This window comes from Salarias fasciatus (genome assembly GCF_902148845.1).
Source record: "Salarias fasciatus chromosome 23 unlocalized genomic scaffold, fSalaFa1.1 super_scaffold_20, whole genome shotgun sequence".
Taxonomy (NCBI): domain Eukaryota; kingdom Metazoa; phylum Chordata; class Actinopteri; order Blenniiformes; family Blenniidae; genus Salarias; species Salarias fasciatus.
In genome coordinates, this window is record NW_021941230.1 from 7,021,859 (window position 1) to 7,041,179 (window position 19,321).

The 19,321-nt window shown below is 41.8% G+C and overlaps 3 protein-coding genes across 3 annotated transcripts; all 3 read left to right on the forward strand.

Annotated features, from left to right (window-relative positions):
- The first annotated feature begins 456 nt into the window (after positions 1–456).
- Positions 457–8,067, forward strand: lancl1 (LanC antibiotic synthetase component C-like 1 (bacterial)). The gene is made up of 9 exons (XM_030086184.1): positions 457–648; positions 736–853; positions 2,213–2,423; positions 3,311–3,455; positions 3,547–3,693; positions 4,583–4,765; positions 5,715–5,891; positions 5,983–6,055; positions 7,362–8,067. The coding sequence occupies exons 1-9, from the start codon at positions 568–570 to the stop codon at positions 7,436–7,438; spliced, it is 1,212 nt and encodes a 403-aa protein (XP_029942044.1). The 5' UTR covers positions 457–567; the 3' UTR covers positions 7,439–8,067.
- A 1,837-nt stretch (positions 8,068–9,904) lies between these two features.
- On the forward strand, positions 9,905–13,303 carry LOC115383956 (myosin light chain 3, skeletal muscle isoform; the record flags this gene model as incomplete). Its single annotated transcript, XM_030086185.1, has 6 exons — positions 9,905–10,324; positions 10,609–10,636; positions 12,075–12,218; positions 12,308–12,478; positions 12,561–12,638; positions 12,733–13,303. Coding segments are annotated over 6 exons (870 nt in total), but the record flags the coding sequence as incomplete, so codon positions are not given.
- A 1,659-nt stretch (positions 13,304–14,962) lies between these two features.
- acadl (acyl-CoA dehydrogenase long chain) lies at positions 14,963–19,085 on the forward strand. Its single transcript, XM_030086183.1, has 11 exons — positions 14,963–15,139; positions 15,867–16,046; positions 16,132–16,269; positions 16,341–16,505; positions 16,580–16,646; positions 17,675–17,839; positions 17,948–18,049; positions 18,177–18,290; positions 18,369–18,496; positions 18,588–18,674; positions 18,778–19,085. The coding sequence occupies exons 1-11, from the start codon at positions 15,051–15,053 to the stop codon at positions 18,869–18,871; spliced, it is 1,329 nt and encodes a 442-aa protein (XP_029942043.1). The 5' UTR covers positions 14,963–15,050; the 3' UTR covers positions 18,872–19,085.
- The last annotated feature ends 236 nt before the right edge of the window (positions 19,086–19,321 follow it).

Below are 19,321 nucleotides of genomic sequence, written 5' to 3' on the forward strand. Positions count from 1 at the left end.
TTCATTATTGCAAAGTTGTGTTGCAGTTCTATTATTCTAAAGAAGCTTTCTTTGACTGACAAATACACACATCTGCATAATTACATTTCTCACTTTTGTTTGAGAATATTAATACAAATATATACATTTGACACTTATTAAAAGATTGCTTCATTCAATTTGTATTATAAAAAGGAGGTTTTATTCATTATTTCAATATTATAAAGTGCTTTATTCATTGTTTTCTGGTTCTAAAGTGGCGTTACTCATTACAGACTTGCACATACATGTGTGTATTTCAGTTGTTATCTCATTTTTCTCTGCTTCATTGTAAAAATATGTAAATTTGAGTTTTTGTTTTGTTTTTTCTGATTCTCATTACATTACACTGCAGCCCCACTGCAGTACCTCGTGTCCACCAGCAGAGGTCAGCAGCGAGCAGGGTTTGCATCTCGCGACAGAAGAAGAAGAAGAAAAAAAAAGAAGAGGCGCAACATAAACAGTCGCAGAAAGGCATCCGATTTGAATCGATTTCGACTTTAAATCGCTTCATTTTTTTTGCAGGATTTCTGTCGAAAGAGGCATAAAATGGACACGCGCGCTCTTAAGAACCCGTACGCGGACTACGACGGGACTAATGCGGGTGCAGTGTTCGACTCCCACGGAAAGGTAAACGAATGCATGGAGCCTGTGCAAGAAACGTGCTTTTATTTTCTCTCTTTCTCCCTCATCTAAACGTTTGTTTTTCCCTCCCAGCTCACAGAGGAGTTCTCCCACGCGCTGTGCGGAAAGATTAAGGAGCTGCTGGCTGTCATGGAGGACGGGCTGAGGGCTGCGGACCCGCGAGACTGCACCGTTTACACAGGCTGGGCAGGTGACGGCAGACCGCTGTTACGGATTAACTGGCTTCCCTGTTAACTGGTGACCATCCTTCTCTAGCGTCCGTCGTAACAAATGTTTAGAATAAGACAGACTCACAGAGGGTACGATACTTAGAAACGCGATTGCAGATGTGGCGGAATGGTCTTAACCAGGTTTTAGTATCTGCTGTTATTAAAGGGCGCAAAAGCAAAACGGTCACCAGTTAACAGGGAAACCACTTAATCTGAAACACCGCATGCGTTCTCCACCAGTCATTGCAGAAAGAAAAAAGTGTTTCTTTACTTTGATTTTGTCCGGATCGAACTCCTACAATTCATTTCATCCCAGTTTTTCACCTGCTTGGACTTTCTGTCCTTCATTTCCAGAAAAAAACTCAGCTAAATGCAGAAATTTATTAGGATTTCTCCCATTTAAGGTGAAAACTACTCACAGATCACCTTCCTCTCGCACAATAAATTCACCATTTTACCTTCTACAGACTTAAAATGACACATTTACCTTAAGAAAATTGAATTTTTATGTGTTTTTAGGCATAAAAATGTTCAAACCAGACACAGATGATCTTCTTATGCAGTATATTTTACCTTACAGAGACAAGAAATTCTACCTTTGTCTCAGGAATTGGATTTTCATGTTGTTTTTTATGAATTTAGGTAAGAAAAGTGGTTTCAAAAACAGATAATCTTCTTCTCATGCGATAAAATCAATATTTTACCTTCTAACTCAAAGTTGCAGTTTTATGTTGATAAACTACATGTTTTTAGGCATAAAAATGTGATGTATTTGCATTATTTGTGTCTTAATTCCAGGAAAACTCACACTCTGACACAATTAGTCAAGTCATTTAGTCAATTTTCTTAAATTTATGGTCAAAACCAGACACGGATCGTCTTCTGCTCACGCAATAAACTCAATATTTTAACTTTTAGAGATGCAAAAATAACACATTTATATAAAATATCATTGATATTTATGTTGTGTTCATGTTTTAACAAAGGAAAACGTCTTTCTGTAGCAACATTTGATGGTCATGTGACTCAAAATCAAGACATTCATTCAAGTTGTTCATACTTCAGTAGTGGAGAAGTGTATTTCACATGAACAATTAAAAAACTGAGTAGTAGAGACATTTTTTTTTTTTTCTCAGTTAAGTGATAAAAAGTTGAGACCCACCCACTAAATCTCATTCATTCTCGAAACTTCCGTCTGACTGACACTGATATATAGAATTTTAATGGAATAATTACATTTCTAAGGTTTTATCTTAGATTTTTTTTTTTTTTTTTTGTCTGCAATGAATCGTTCCTAAAATCTCGCTCGTGACAGTTTTCTGTCGTTGGCTTCCTCTCAGGCGTCTCCCTGCTCTACCTGCAGCTCCACGACGTGTTCAGGGACCCGTCCTTCCTGCAGAGGGCGCTGGAGCACGTGAGCCGCGGCCTCAAGTGCCTGACGCGCCGCCGCGACGTCACCTTCCTGTGCGGCGACGCCGGGCCGCTGGCGGTGGCCGCCGCCGTCTACCACCGCCTGCAGCGGCCCGCGGAGGCCGACGAGTGCGTCACCAGGTCGGTGATCGCTTTACCCACAATGCACCGAGGAAGTGTTGTACTCCCTCCGTGTCCATGTGGACACTGAATTTGATTTAATATTTATCATTTTGAATTAGTATTTCTTATTATTTTATAGTTTTGAAGTCAGTTTATCCATTATTTTGTCATTTTTGACGAGTTTTCTTCTTTTTTGAGGGGATTTTTGAGTGTTTTTGTCCGTTATCTCAACATTTTAAAGTACTTTATTTTATGATTTATGAAGTTTTCAGGATTTTCTTGTATTTAAAGTGGTTTTATAGATTATCCTATCTTTACTTCATTATTCTTCAAGTGCTTTTGTTCATTATCTTATTTTTTATCATATATTTAATATATTTTTGCCATTTTAAGTAAGTTTCCTGCTGTTTTTTTTTTTATTTTAAGTTTCTTTATCCGTTATCTTATTTTAAATTTTTTTTTTTTTTATTAAAACACAGTAGTTTTCGTCTTCTTTTTTCATTTTGAAGTTTTTTTTAGTCATATTCAATTTCTGGATTATTTTAAAATTCACCGTGGTTTTGTTTTTTTAATTCATATACAATTTTTGCAAAATTTTCACGATTTACCAACCTTTAATTAGTATTTTATATTTTTAAAATATTTTTTTTTATTTCTTTTATTTAATTTACTTCAGAATTTGAAGTTGTTTTCTTCATTATTTTAACAATAATGAGCTTATTTTATTTCATTTTTAATCGGTTTCATTCATTATTTATTGATATATAACTGTCCGCAGCGCCCTCCAGCTGCATCCAGGTGTGTTTCAGGTTAAACGGCGCGGCTCCGGTCGATTTAACCGGCGGCGATGGACGCGCGTCTGACCCGCAGACGTGCTGATCCGCCGCCGCGCCTCTCCTCCGCAGGCTGCTGCGGTACCACCAGGCGGCGAGGGGCTCGGCGGCGCTGCCGGACGAGATGCTGTACGGCCGGATGGGCTACCTGTACGCCCTGGCGTTCGTCCGGAGGCAGCTGGGGGAGGAGCGCGTCCCGCTGGAGTACATCCAGCAGGTGGGGGTCCGGGCCGAAACCCGCCGCCGCTCCGGTAAACTCGGCTCCTCCTCCTCATCCGTCTTTTTTGTTTTTTAATTTTTCGACGCAGATCAGCGACGCCGTCCTGGAGTCGGGCGAACGCTTCAGCAGGAAGATCCGCATCCAGAACCAGAGTCCGCTGATGTTCGAGTGGTACCAGGAGCAGTACGTGGGGGCGGCGCACGGCCTCGCCGGCATCTACTACTTCCTCATGCAGGTTGGGACACTTCCTGGATCCACTCCCTCCTCCTCCTCCTCCTCCTCCTCCTCCTCCTCCTCCTCCTCCTCCTCTTCCTCTTCCAGCCCTGCTGCAAACACTCCAACAATAAAATGCCTTTTAGCCACTATTTTATTAAAATAAAGACTTTTTACTGTTTGATTTTTAAGAAGTTACTTCATTCATTATTTTATCATTTTTTTAGGTCATTTCATTCGTTATTTTATTCATATCAAGTGTTTTTAACCAATATTTTGATCATTTTTAGGTCTTTAATATTTTTCAGAATATATTTTTAGTCATATTTCTGTTGTTTTTAAATCTATTGTATTGCAATTTAAAGTTTTGTTGTTTTTTTTTTTAGAATTTTTTAGTAGTTTCGTTCTTACTGTGCTTGTTATGTTTATCGTTTAACATCATTTTAACATAATGAATTAGTTGTATTCCCTATTTTATGACTAAAAAGACATTTTATTCACTTTTTTAAGTAGTTTTCTTCATTACATCATTATAGAAACTTATTTTGATGAGTTTTTTTATTAATATCAACCCTTTTCAGTCATTATTTCATCATTTTCGAGTCAATTCTTCATTATTTCCTTCTTTTAAAGTGGTTTTATTGATCTATTCATTCATATAATTTCTTTTTATTCAATATTTTATTCTTGAAAAGTTAATTTAATCATTATTTTCCTCTCTTAAAAGTGATTTTATTCTTTTTTTTTAATTATACAGTAACTTACATGAAAGTACATCTGATAAATCGACATTTTTCTCTTTTTTTTTTCTTCGTTTTTTTTCCTCCGTAACTCTTTATATTTCAGTTTTTGATGTCTGGATGACGGCTCTCCTTCTCCTCCTCCTCCTCCTCCCCCTCCCCGTCCTGCAGCCGGGCCTGGTCTCGCGGCCGGAGCCCCTCCAGACCCTGGTGAAGCCCAGCGTCGACCACGTCTGCCGCCTGCGCTTCCCCTCGGGGAACTACCCGCCGTGCGTCGGCGACGAGCGCGACCTGCTGGTGCACTGGTGCCACGGCGCGCCGGGCGTCGTCTACATGCTGCTGCAGGCCCACCAGGTGCATGCTGGGAAGAAGGGGCGGGGCCGGAGCGTCAGTGACGCCTCTTACTACTTCAGTACTCTGTAACTAAACTAGTTTGCTTCATTGTTTCTGCAATATTTTATAGTTTTAAGGTAATTTCACTCATATTTTTAACCTTTGTAAGTAGTTTTATTCAATATTTTATCATTATAGTCATTTCTTGTCACTTTTTTTAAATTTTCCAGCATTTCTTTTCATTATTTTACCATTTTTATGTCATTTTCTACAATATTTTACTTTTAAAAAGTAGTTTTATTCTTTCTCTTAGCATTTTGGAGTCATTTTATTCAGTGTTTTATTATTAGAAAGCCCTTTTTCTTCCACTTTTTTGAATTTCTGAATCTTTTTATTCCTTTGATTGTAGTCATTTTATACAATATTTTGATTTTCTAAAGTCATTTTACTCAATATTTTATCATTTTTGTCATATTCTCTATCTTATAATCTTTTCCTACTTTTAATACTTTTCATTTACTTTTGAATTTACTGTCTTATTGTTAAGCGTTTTTAGTTTGTAGTTCATATAATAGTATAGTTATTTTTTTATTATTATGATGTAGTTTTCTGTTATTCTAAAGCCTTTCTCTTCATCATTTAAGAATTTTTGTCATTTTCTTCATTATTTCATTTAAAGTTTGTTTTATTCACTATTTTGTCATAAAGACGTTTTATTAATTATTTTATCATCTTGAAGTAATTTTACTCATTTTTTTATGATTGTAAAGTAGTTAATGTTGATTAATATTGATTAATATTTCAACTTTTTTCAGTAAAAGAGGTTTTAAGGCTTTAAATTGTCCTCATAGAAGCAAAAAAAATGTAACATTTTTCATCGTTTTATGCTGCAATTTCTCTGAATTGTCAACGAATGACTTCCTTCACATCAGCTGCGATTGAACTCGGGTTTTCCTCCTCCCGCTCGCAGGTTTTCGGCGCGCCGCAGTACCTGGAGGACGCGCTGCGCTGCGGCGAGGTGGTGTGGCGCTACGGCCTGCTGAAGAAAGGCTACGGCCTGTGTCACGGCGCGGCGGGGAACGCCTACGCCTTCCTGGCTCTCTACCGCCGCACGCAGGACCCCAAGCACCTGTACCGAGCCTGCATGGTGAGCGGCGCCGGCCGACCGGACACCCGCTCGCCCCCGCTCGCCGCCTCCGCCTCCGCCGTCGCTCTGACTCACCGCTGTGTCTTTCCAGTTCGCAGATTGGTGCATGAACTACGGGAAGCACGGATGCCGAACGCCGGACACGCCGTACTCGCTGTTTGAAGGTGAGAGCGCTCCGATTCGAGGGATTTATCACAGTTTAGAGTCGAAAACGAAATTATTTTCTCAATTTTGCAGCACAAACATCAACCAGATGCACTGTTTTCCTCATTTTAATACTCATTTTATTCCATTTTTTGTGACTATAGTGTCATTTTTTTTATTCATTATTTTATCTTTTTTTTTCCATTTTGCATTAAATTTGTTTGATTCTTATTTTAAAGTCGGTTTTCTCTTTTTTTTACTCTTTTAAAGTATTTTTCTTCATTTTTCCTATTTGTAATTCCTGGTCAATGCTATTATACTTATCATTTCATTGATTTAAGGTGTTTTTATCGATTACTTTATTGATTTAAGGCCACTCTATATTTTAATTTAATTGTCATTATATTCATTGTTTTCTAGATTAATGTTTTTCATTCGTTGTTTCATGAAGTCAAGGTCTTTTTATTCTTTATTTCATTAATTTCAGCTTATTTTATACATTAACTTGTTCATTAAAGACCATTTTCTTTATTATTTTATTAATTTTATGAATTATTTTATGATTTAGACTAATTTTTTTTATTATTATTCAGTCTTCCGGAAGTATTTTTATGTGTTTATTCTTGTAATGTGGTTTTCTTCATTACAAACAAGCACATATTAGTGCTTCATCAACATTTTCTCACATTCTACCTTTTCTTATGATAATTTCATCCCTGTATAAAAAAGAGAACTTTTTCACGTGAAGAAATTCTTCTGTTTTTCCGTCTTTCTTCAGTTTTATTTACATTTTAACACCTGAAGCATATTTTTTCTTTACAAAAAAGATGCAGAAAAAGCACATAAAATTGTTAATTTTTTATAGAGAAACCTCCAAAGTGCTTGTTTTACCAACTTTTTCTAGTTTCTAATCACTTTTTTAGTGACTTCATGCACATTTTTCTTCTTAATTCCTTAATTTTACCAGTTTTTTGTTGTTTTTTTTTGCCTCATTCCTTGCATAAAACACATAGAAAATATCAATGTTCTTCTTCATTCTCCTTTTTAAATGGAGCCACATTTGGAAGGAACTTTTTTGCATTTGTGGGATGAACAAGGATTTTTCTTGCAGAGATGGCTCTCCTTGTTACATTTTTTCATCTTTTGTGTGCATTTACTGTTTTTTAAGACTCTTTATTTGGTCATTTCACTATCATATTGTTATATTATCACCTTATTTAGTGGTGTATGAGCTCAGTTTTGATGGGAAAAGGCTTTTGATCAGGATTAATCCGTTAAAAACCAACAGAATCTGAAGTTAATCTGCTCGTCTCCTGTGTTTTGCAGGCATGGCGGGAACCATCTACTTCCTGGCCGACCTGCTGCAGCCGTTAAAATCCAGGTTCCCGGCCTTCGAGCTGTAGAAACCAGCTTCAGTTCCCCGTAATCCCGCCGGATTACGACTTCTGACTTGTAACGCACGTCTAAAAAGAAATCCTGCATTGTTAAAAGTCCGCGCTGTTCGTTGTCAATTCTGTGCAGTTCTGCAGTTGCGTGGAGGAAACAGCAGGGGGCAGCAGAGACCAGCAATTTCCTTTTTTATTATTTCGTCTTTAACCCCCTGCCTCTTGGGGAATTCACAGTTTGACAGCAGATTGCAGATAATCTGATTAAATGTGGGGGATTTGAAGGCGTGCACGTTCAATCTCCACTTCTTCCAAATAAGGCTCATGTACCGGCCGGAAGCCGGCGCCGCGCTCGCTCGCTCGCTCGCTCACTGGAGATACTGTACCGCGGCGTCTTGGGAAACCTGAAACCCCCCCCAGTAGACGAGGTGGGATTAAAAATAGAGCTCATCTGTCCGGGGGCGGCGTCGGCGTCGCACGCCCCTACAAACGTCCTCCGGCGCTCACAGTGTGAAGTTTGGCTGGAGGTTTGGGGAGATTTCACCCCGGAGGAATCCAGATTAGACGCTCCTGTCCGGCTCGGTCTAATCTGTGCACCTTAATCTGGTTTATTCCCCAGATATGAATGCACTGACTTTTTTTTTTTTTTTTTTTTTTTTTTTTTTTTAATGTATTAATCTGCATTCTTCTACATCTTTGCTACTGAAATCCCAATAAATAATCCCATTTTTAAAATTTATTTTAAGGATTAAGGTTAAATAGTTTGGATTAAAATCAGAATATCGACATTTTTTTAAGAGTTAGATTCTTGATTCAATTTATGGACTTGAGTTTTGATGTATGTAATTATCAAATCCTGGATTAAATGGGCAGTAATCTAATAAAAGTTCAATTCTGTTGTGATAATAGGTGGTGATTGGAATATAAATGATTAATTTATGTTCGGAAATAACTTGAAGAGACAAAATGTTGGGATTAAAGTCAAAAATTCCAATTTTGAATAAACATGTTTGAATTAAAAGGGAAAAAAAAAGATTAAACTCAAAATTTCTCTGCTAGTTTATTGGGATTACATTAACACAAAACTAAAGAGTAAGTCATATTTTGGTTCAGTTCTGTTAAAATAACACGTGAGGTATGAGATGCGACAAAATCTAGAATTATATGCAACTCTAGTGATAAGTTTGAGCGTTTTTATGCTGGAAAAGGTGAAAATTTTAGATTATGAGGGTTGAAACAACACTAAAATGTGACTTTATTCTTTTTTTTAAATACTTGGAGATCCTCCAAAAGCAGTTCAGGGGCTTGAGATTACATGGTGATTCTAATTCCGAGATTAAATGTGAATTACTCTCTTATTTCCTTTGTTTTCTGGCAGATTCTCATTTTTTTGTTCTCTTTATTGATCTTACAGTGATAGAAGTGTGATAAAAAAGGTGGTGATTGGAAAATAAAGGATTAATTTATGTTAAAGTGCTGAATGAAGGGAGACAATGATGGGATTAAGGTTGAAAATTCTTGCTTTAAGTGTATTTTTTAATTAACATAAGGATTAATAGAATAGTCTGGATTAAAAGTTTCTGTCTTCATTGAGTTTACATGAACAAACAACTAAAATAAGTCATATTTTGGCTCAATTCTGTTAAAATAACAAAATTGGGACAAAATTTAGATTTGCATGGAACTATATTAATATATTTAGTATTTTTATGCCAGAAAAGGTGAAATTTGAGATTTAAGAAATTGAAATTATCCTAAAAATGTATTTTTTTTACAACTTGAACTGACAAAAGATTTGCGATTAAAGATTTCTTTAAGTCAATTTTTTTGGACTAATCGGAGATTAACGGAAAAGTTTTGTGTCAGTTTATAGACACTACATTCACAAAGTTTTACCTTTTCTTTTTAAGCCAGAAAGGGTGAAAATGGTCAAGTTCGAGGGTTGAAGCAGTCCTAAAATGTGACTTTGACCTTGGACGGCTTCCAAAAAAACATGCTTAAACGTTCAACTTCCAAGTGTTCTGAAGATATGTTGCAATATAGAGAAGTTTATAGATCTCACTAGCAATAAGTTCTATCCATTGATGTTTTTATTCATGCAAAATTCATCTTAAATTTTTGACTTGTAGGGGTTGAAACAACCCTAAGATGTGACTAAGCTGTTTTACATGGATATCCCCCAATAAAACCTGAAATTCTCAAGTATTCCAGTGAGTTTGCATGTTCTCTCGCTTTCATTGTTTCCCTCTCATGATGCAAAACGGCATGTTGCGTTCGGTCAGTTTGTAAATTATGTATAAATGTGAATGGATGACGTGTTAAAAGTTGAAATTCTGTTGTACTTTCAGTATGTCCTGTGATGGATAAAGGTGTAATAAATGATCTGCGGCCCCGCTGAGAGCTGACCGAGTGGATTCCCACTTTTTTAATGCTGTTATTTAACCATAAGAGGGAGGAGCGGACCTCCCGTTTTAAAAATACCACCTTGTAAATGAACTCCCGTCTCAGGAACCTTCTGCACTCCAACCAGTTTCCTGCATTTTTGCTCTTCGGCTCTTCGTTCTCAGTTCGAAACTCAAAGATGCAGCTCCAAGTTTCGTATTTTTTGAGAGGTTTTTGTCAAAATACGAGAAAACCGGCGCCGATCCTCCAGCGAGGAGTCTTGACACAGTTCTTCGGTCCACCAAAAATAGCCCCGTTCCCCCACGAGGGTCCCAGCTCTGCCCTAAGAAAGTTAAAGATGGTCCAACCTGTCACCCGATCCGGTCCATTAGCATATGTGACATCACATGGCTGGAATTACATAAGAGGGGGTCTGACCATGGCTCGGGACCACTCTGTCTTGGGACTTCAGGTTCTCCTGTCGCTTTCTTTCCGCTCCGCCAGCTCCTTCTCTCCAAAATGGTGTGTACCCGCTTGTGTTTTTCTCTGGACGTTTCGGGGGAGTTGCTGTCTTTCTCTGGATACCGTTTGGGAACGACATTGGCGTGTCTAGGGAACCAAAGACGTTGCAAATTTCTCCCAACTGGATGATTTCCTTTAAAATACATTCACATGAAAGAATCATTCAATCATTTCAATATTCGTCCAGAAAACTGTTTAATTTGTGCTGTTTCAAACCTATCTCTGCTGCAAACGTACCCTTCATTTTTTATTTATATTTGTTTTTGTGTATTTCTATGTGACAGACCGAGTTCACACCGGACCAGATTGAGGGTAAGTGAAGAAAATAATAAAAACTGCAAGAGCGGTCCTCAAAATATCTCCAAACGACGAACTCCAGAATGATAATGATGGAGCTGGGCGGTGGGGTCAAGCCGTCCTCTTTTTAAAGACGTTCAATTCCCAAAAGGTTGTTGCCAGTTGTCGCCGAGGATTCCACGTGCGTCTATTCTCGGCTGACCCGTCTTGCGGCCTTCACGCGGCCCAAGGCGTTAATCGCGGGGTCAAGGTTTGAGGTTTTGGTGACGGGGGGGGGGGGGGGTGACGGCGTCCGTTTACACGTGGAATCCAAATCATCCACCGAGCTTTTGTACCCAACAACTGAAAGATGCTGTGGGTTCGTCGCAGCGCTGACGTTTTTAGATGTGTGGATGGCCCACGTGGTTCTGTTGGGCGAGGCCGTGGAGTCTTTGACAGATCCGTTGATCTTTTTGAAGCCTGTAGTTTTGCCGTCAGCTTTAGTTGGGATTTAAATTCTGGGTGTCACGTTTCAGTTCAGGCAAAATTTCGTCATAATCTTAAAATTCAAACTTTAGTTTTTGTCTGTTTTTGCAAAAATCAAGCAATTATAATGAAAACTGCTTCAGACTCAACATAAAACCACTTTTCATTTTACAAAACAATGTAAAATGTCCAAAAAAGCTCCCAGAGCTGTTGCATTATGGGTATTTTCACACCCTGACAGCATTGTTTTGAGGCTAGTTTGATAGCGGCGAGGTAGCTCACTTTTTTTGACAGCATCACCGATATTTCAGTTTTGTGTTGAGTCCGCTACTGTGAAGAAAATTGCATAAAGAAAAAAAAAAATTCAATTCAAACAATTTTCTTGGTGGTTTGGCCGGATTGGCCCGTGTTTGACACCCCTGGTGTGGCGTGTGCACGTTATCGTCCAGTACGTACTGGAAACGGTTTGGGTTACACCTCCGTCAGCATTCCGAGGGCAAACTCGAGGCGGGCCAAGGGAGCCGTGTCTCTATATGGCCCGGGCGTCTCTGCCCGGGCGTATCAGTGTCGCCCTGAAAGCCAGTAAAGCCAGGAATGAGGGAGGGAGGGGGTTGGAGGGTATTGGGGGGGGGGGGGGGGGGGTTTACAGCTGCTGCCATTCAGAAGCTGCGTGCAGCCGTGTGCAGCCATTAATCTTCTAAAAAAGGTCGCTCTGAAGAGGCTTCCTGTTGGGATTCGTAGGAATGGCTAACCTCTGTCGGCGTACCTTGGTCTTTTCTGCCTGGAGACAGCTGTCGTACCCGATAAGCTGAGAACAATCACAGAGGTATTGGACGAGCAAATAAGTCATGGAAATCCAGAGAGGATGAATCCAGAAAGCATCCAAATATTTCGGAGAGTACCTTCTCTTGCCAGTTCAAAACAGGCACGTGTGTCGTCTTTGTCTTTTATCCGGATGTTAGAAGTGTTCTCTCTTTCCTTCGTCCAGACTTCAAGGAGGCCTTTGGTCTCTTCGACAGAATTGGTGACAGCCAGGTGGCCTACAACCAGGTGGCCGACATCATGCGCGCTCTGGGCCAGAACCCCACCAACAAGGACGTCAACAAGATCCTGGGCAACCCAACCGCCGACGGTGAGAGCAGCCCGAGTTTGGTTTCTCTCGCACAGAAACGCAAACCGAAGGTTTTTTTCGGTGACGTCACGTGTTGTCATTGACCGCAGATATGGCCAACAAGAGGCTCAACTTCGACACTTTCCTGCCCATGCTGAAGGAAGTTGACGCTCTCCCCAAGGGTACCGTCGACGACTACGTTGAGGGTCTGCGCGTCTTCGACAAGGAGGGTAACGGCACAGTCATGGGCGCTGAGCTGCGCATCGTGTTGTCCACCCTGGGTGAGCCCCCCCCCCACTCCGCCTTCCTCTCTGTCTAAATATAGTCTTGCGTGAAACAGAGACTTGACGGATGTGTCCACAGGAGAGAAGATGAACGAGACAGAGATCGATGCCCTCATGGCCGGACAGGAGGACGAGAACGGCAGTGTGCACTACGAGGGTACCGTCCAATTCCATCCTTCATAATGTTCTTCTCTCTACTTTCTCTGAAGAAGACGGATGTTAAAACTGTTTTTTCTTTCTCCCTGGTGCAGCTTTCGTCAAGCACATCATGTCTGTGTAAGAGACCGGCAGCGGGAGTGCTGAAGAAACAGCCCGACAGTGTTCAGGACATCGACGACACTGTTTCAAAGACCAACCAAGGAAAGACAAGGACTATGTACAAGGGATGTTGAAGCAAACCCATCTTTTTGTTTTGTTTGTTTTCCTTTCCATTTTCGACCCTCCTCTTCCGGGACCTCGCCATCGTCTCTCCGTTGTAGACCCCAACCCCACCCCCCACCCCACCCGGCATCACTCGGTCTCTGTTCCCCCGCAAACCACCACCTCCACCACCTTACTTACACCGGGGCGTGTCTCCACTCTCCGCATGGGGTGAGGACACGGGGGAGTAGGGGTGACCGCTCATCAAGTGAGGGTAGATCCCTCCCTTCCCACCGCCACCTCATCCAGTCACGCCATCACTGGCCCAGCAACGAAAACAGACGCCGAAGGCGCTGGAGAGCGGCCGTGGATAAGACCGCCAGACGTCTCCCACCACCCTGGAAAGTTTTATTTATTTTCAGTCTGTTCATGTCAGAATAAACTTTTCCAACGTACATCCCAGCTGGGCTGATCTTTGATCTTTCATTGTCCACACACACACACAGAACATGATGTCCCTCTCTTGACATAACCAAATGTCACACAAAATCATCAAAAATCACTCTGACTTATCAAATTCAAAAATTGACTCCTTCATTTTCTACAAGTTACATATTTTCCAGGTTGATCTCTCAGTATTCCGCTATATCTTGAAAGATTTGAATCGTAACCCTCTTACAATATCAAATATGTCTGATATCTCTCAAAATTTTGATGTTCTGACCTTGCAATCGGTTACAAAAAAAAAGCAACAAAATGTGTTTATACATTCAAGATATCAACCTCATGTTCAAATGAATCCTTCTCTATCCAGTTTAGGTATCATTTTTTGGTCTGGTAACTGTTTTTACACATGCAGCCATTTGTGAACACCCAAGGCAAATGTATTCCTATTTGCAGTCTTCCAATGTATAAATTGCTTAAAAGGAATAACATATATGGCGAGGATGACATGGGATGACAGATATAGTTTCTAGCGGGGATGATTTACGCACAGGAGAGCCAAATTTAGTCTAGTGTGGCAGCAGTGCAATATATGGGGGCATATGGTCAAGGACATAATGCAGCAAGGAGTTGAGGAACGTTATGTAACATTTTTGCACAGTCAGTTACAACCTCAGTGAAACAAAACTTCTCAAAAGCAAATGTTTTATGTGCTGCTTTTATATCTGCCAAAACCCTCCCATCAACTTATTTTGTCTTGAAATGAAGAAAAGAAAACCTCATAATGCTGAAAAAGAAAAAAAAAATGGAGATAAAACTGACACGAAAGTAACAGAAACATGATGTAAACTGAATATAACAGAATATAATACCTGTTTTTTTAATCATATATTGTTTTAGTTTTATTTTCACAATGCTACTTCATTTAATATCAGATGCTTTATTTATTTATTTGTTTGTTTGTTTGTTTGTTTGTTTGTTTGTTTATTTATTTATTTATTTATTTATTTATTTGGGCAAATTCAGACTTAATGACACATACTTAATTCATTCTAATCTCAATAGAATCACTATTTTTTTCCGTCTGTGGATTATTATTACTTCTTATTGGGCTCATTTCTCATTTTCTGGAATAATTTAACTCAATACAGCTTGTGTTTGCTGCAGTATGTATAGCTGCAGTAACCACATTTGACCTGTAGATGGCAGCACTTACCCACATTACCTCTGCAGCGTCTTTGCAGAAGAAGAAAATCATAACAAAGAGTCAATGCAGTGAGGCGTCTCACTCTGCTCGTATTTTCTAATAAATAAAACGCGTGTGCACATTCCGTTCAGTATGCAGAACCGCCATTTAAAGTTCCGTTTCACTTGTACGTCTGCAGTGTCACTGCTCGTTTGTTGTAGCTTCAAATACATTTAGCAGACAAAGAAAGAAGGGGGCATAGTGGTCCATCACAGCAGTGAGGTGTTTCGGATTAAATGGTTTTCGTGTTTACTGATGACCAACTTCCTGTAGCTTCCGCTGTTAAATATGTTTAAAAAAACCTACCTAATCAATTCAGTCGCATTTGATATCAAATTTCGGGGCGGCGTACCGGTTCCTAGTCTTATTTTAAAGTGTGTTGTTATTTGTAGGAGCAACGACAGACGCTAGCGGAAGTCACCAGCTGACACGAGAGCGAGTTAAACCGAAACACCAGACGAACTTTGCTTGACTTGGAGGGGAGAAGCTCTACGCCCCCGCGGTTGTTTGTTCACAAAAATGTTGGCGAAAAAGTTCTTAAAACCTTGCTTTTCTGCACTGAGACATGTCTCCGGTCGAGGACAGGTGCTTTCTGCTGTCTCCGCAAGGTAAATATCCACCGCGAATCCTTAATCCGCAAAGATACGATTTTCAGACGTAAACATTAAATTTAAGCGACGAATTCTTGTATTTAAATCAATGTGCATCTTTTATTTTAAGTTTCTTTTACTTAATTGTATGGGGTTGCTTGTCCACTTTGCTCAGAGTGACCTATGACCTACTTTTCTCGCGATGTGGCTTTATGCTGTTTATGCGTAGGAAGAGAGCAGCAAAATTAATTTATGAGTCTTTAAATGTGTTTTTCCCACTTGAAAATGGGAAATCTTTACTCTTCTGAGACCCGAGCTTTAGCCTGGTGTGCATGCTTTATTTCTCTTTACTATTTGGGATAATCTAACCTTGTTTTTGCATTTCACATTAAACATAAAGTCTGTGTGTTTGAGATCAGAATGACCCAATTGCTCTAAAAACCGAATTTTAGGACTCTACAATGAATAGTTCTCTCAAATATTACTGTCCTGGTATGAGGAAGAAGACAGTATTTGTCAATCAGAGCAGAGATTTCATGAAGTTTGCTTAAAGCTGTAAACATGGCCATAAAACAATAACATGATAAAGGAGCGAGACTCTTAAACACTTTAATGTGATCAATATGCTAAAAGGGGACAAATTCAGAGGCCAAAGTGATGCACATGCCTCCATGCATCATCTGCGTGCATGAATGTAAGGTAATATTGATTGATTGATTGATATTTGATCGATCTGGTGTCCCAGACAGCAGCACAGTCAGTCTGAGTACGTCTCCCAGCCCGCCGCCCCGAACCGGCCCGAGACCTCCAGCGCCAAGACCCTGATGGACATCGGCACCCGCCGGATCTTCACCGAGGACCACGACCTGTTCCGACGCAGCGTCAGGCGCTTCTTTCAGGAGGAGGTGGTCCCGCACCACGCACAGTAGGTGGAAGAGGAAGGTTCTCGACTAACGCAGGCCGTGTCGTTTTGCCGTTTCTTACGGTTTCTCCTGACTTCTTCCCTCCAGGTGGGAGAAGGCGGGTCAGGTGAGCAGGGAAGTGTGGGAGAAGGCCGGCGAGCAAGGCCTCCTGGGGGTGACCACGCCGGCGGAGCTCGGCGGCATCGGAGGAGACCTCTTCTCCGCCGCCATCGTGTGGGAGGAGCAGTGAGTCGTCGTCTCCCGTGATCCCCCCCCCTCCTTTCGGCGTGTGAGATTCGTCTCCCCTTGTCCTCCAGGATGTACAGCAACTGCTCCGGCCCGGGCTTCAGCCTGCACTCCGACATCGTCATGCCGTACATCACCCACTACGGCAGCGAGGAGCAGATCGAGCGCTTCATTCCCGAGATGACCGCCGGGAAGTGCATCTCCGCCATCGCCATGTCGGAGCCGGGAGCCGGCAGGTGGGGGGAGTCGGACGGAAAGGAGTTGTGATATGTGGTTTCGAAGCGCTCGATGATCGGGTTTTCGTTGTCAGTGATCTGCAGGGGGTGAGGACGTACGCCAAGAAGGACGGCGACGACTGGATCCTCAACGGAAACAAGGTGCGAGTCAGGTTTAAAGCAGACTACAGCAGAGCGTGGTTTGGTTAGGAGTGGGAAGAGTTGAATTTAGAGCGTCCAGCTATCAGCTTATCGGGTCAAAGACGGAGAATTCAGCCCGGGGCAGCACTTACATGACAATATTTCAAGTGAAACGGAGCGTTTGCAAAAAGTTGTTTCCACGGAGTTGAAATCGGAACGCTTACGAAAAGTTTCATTTTCTCTAATTTGCACAGAGATTGAAAGAGATCGCTTTCCACGGACAAGAAGTGTGTTTCAGAAAGCCTCGTCTCCCCGTTTCCATGGAGACGGAGCTTTCTCGAAAAGTGGTATTTTCCCATTTCATTTCGGAGTGGGAGCGCTTTAGAAAAACTACTTTTTCCTCTCAATCAAGTTTTTTTTATTCCGGTTTAAGTTTGACTGAAGGTTGATTCCGCTCTAAAATGGCCATGTAAACACCTGAAATCTTCGCTCAGAATTAAGTTTAAATGCCATTAGACTGGTTTTACTCTCTTTTGGGAGCAGAATTATGGGTAAATTATGCGCAGCTTTGTCCCGGTTCGTGCTCGCGATGACAATATTTCAAGATGGTCCGAAGTTCTACTCGTATAGATAGAGACAATTTATTTAACGGGAGCTTTTAAAGAAATTAACGTAACGTAAAGAACTAATGGAGCAATCGGAACGCTTCGCAGCCCCAGCATTAAAGAGGATTCAGTCCTCTGTTTTTCCCCATGTAAACACGACGCTCATGAATATAATTTGGAATTGCTTCATTCAGAATAAACCACTTCCGAATCAGGAGCGTCGTCAGAAAGTTTAGTTTTCCCTGTTTCCATGGAGACGGAGAGACATTTTTGTGTTTCCACAGCGAAAGAGTCGGAGCGTTTTCCGAGACGTTCTCAGAAATGAGCATTTTCAGTGACTCGGAGCATCGTTGTCGTGTAGACGGACATTCAAAATACCATTAAAGTTTCGGGTTTTCACTTTATTTCCTCTCTCTCTCTCTCTCTCTCTCTCTCTCTCTCCAGGTGTTCATCACCAACGGCTGGATGTCGGACCTGGTGGTGGTCGTGGCCGTGACGAACCGCGAGGCGAAGACGGCGGCCCGCGGCATCAGCCTCTTCCTGGTGGAGGACGGCATGAAGGGCTTCCACAAGGGGCGCAAGCTGGAGAAGATCGGCCTGAAGGCTCAGGTAGCGGACGCCGCCTAGAGGACGAAACCGGAACTGCAGCAGCGTCTCATCACTGAGTGATTTTTTTTTTTTTTTTTTTTTTTTTTTTTTGTCGTCTTCTTCTTTCAGGACACGGCCGAGCTGTTCTTCGAGGACGTTCGACTTCCGGCCAGTTCGGTCTTAGGGGAGGTCAACAAAGGTTTCTTCTACCTGATGAACGAGCTGCCTCAGGTGGGGATTTTCTTCTTTATTGATGATTTTTTTCAGGTTTTACCGTTTCATTTTCTTTTCTTTTTTTCTTTTAACTTCGTTCTATCAGTTATTTGTGTTTTTAATTGAGTTTTCCTTCCCGCTCCAGGAGCGTCTATTGATCGCCGACATGGCCATCGCCAGCTGCGAGTTCATGTTCGAGGAGACCAGGAACTACGTGATGCAGCGGAAAGCGTTCGGGAAGACCATCTCTCACCTGCAGGTGACGGAGTCGGGACATTGGGAATATCCGCACGTGCTTTGTCCGATAATTCCCCCCCCTTGATTTCCCCTCCCGCAGACGATCCAGCACAAACTGGCCGAGCTGAAGACGGAGGTCTGCGTGGGCCGGGCGTTCCTCGACAGCTGCCTCCAGCTCCACGCCGAGGGACGCCTGGACTCCGCCACCGCCTCCATGGCCAAGTTCTGGTACGAGTTCGTTAGCGACGGCGAGAGAAAGCGAGAAACCCGTCTCTCACCCGGCTTCGCTCTTCCTCTTCCTCCTCCTCCTCCTCCTCAGGGCGTCGGACCTGCAGAACAAGGTGGCCACGCAGTGCGTGCAGATGCACGGAGGCTGGGGATACATGTGGGAGTACCCCATCGCCAAGTCAGTGTCCGGAAAGCGGGAGTAACAGACGAACGGCGACGATCGGCGTTTGTGTTTCACCGCCTTTTTTTTTTTTGTGTGTGTTTTTTTTTTCTCCCGTCAGGGCGTTCGTGGACTCCAGGGTGCAGCCCATCTACGGCGGAACCAACGAGATCATGAAGGAGCTCATCGCTCGCACCATCGTCGCTCCCAGCTGAGAACAGACGGGACGCTCCCCGTCGCCCCCGGCACTTTAGTGAATGTGGAATAAATCGCAGATTGTCAAACGTGAGGCCCGTGGGCCTGAACCGGCCCTTTACGAGGCTCCAGTTCGGCCAAAGCATCGAGCCTTATGTTTGACACCCTTTGATGCTTTCAGATCTAATAAAAACAAATTAATATTAATTCAGTGCCAGTAGTTTTGGCTGGCGATCTACGTACTGTAAATATATATTTTCACAAAAAGGGCATCGTCTTCGAATAAGCTCACGTAGATTCTTGATGCATCTCCTTTACCAAGACGGAAAACTGCAGTTTAAAGTTAATTTATTCCAAAAAAAAACCTCACAAATGAACGTTAGGGTTGCTTTGAATCTCATGACGTTTGTATGATTTTTAACTCTTTGCTGATCAAAATTCAAACTTCGTAACTGCTGCTTTCAATGGTT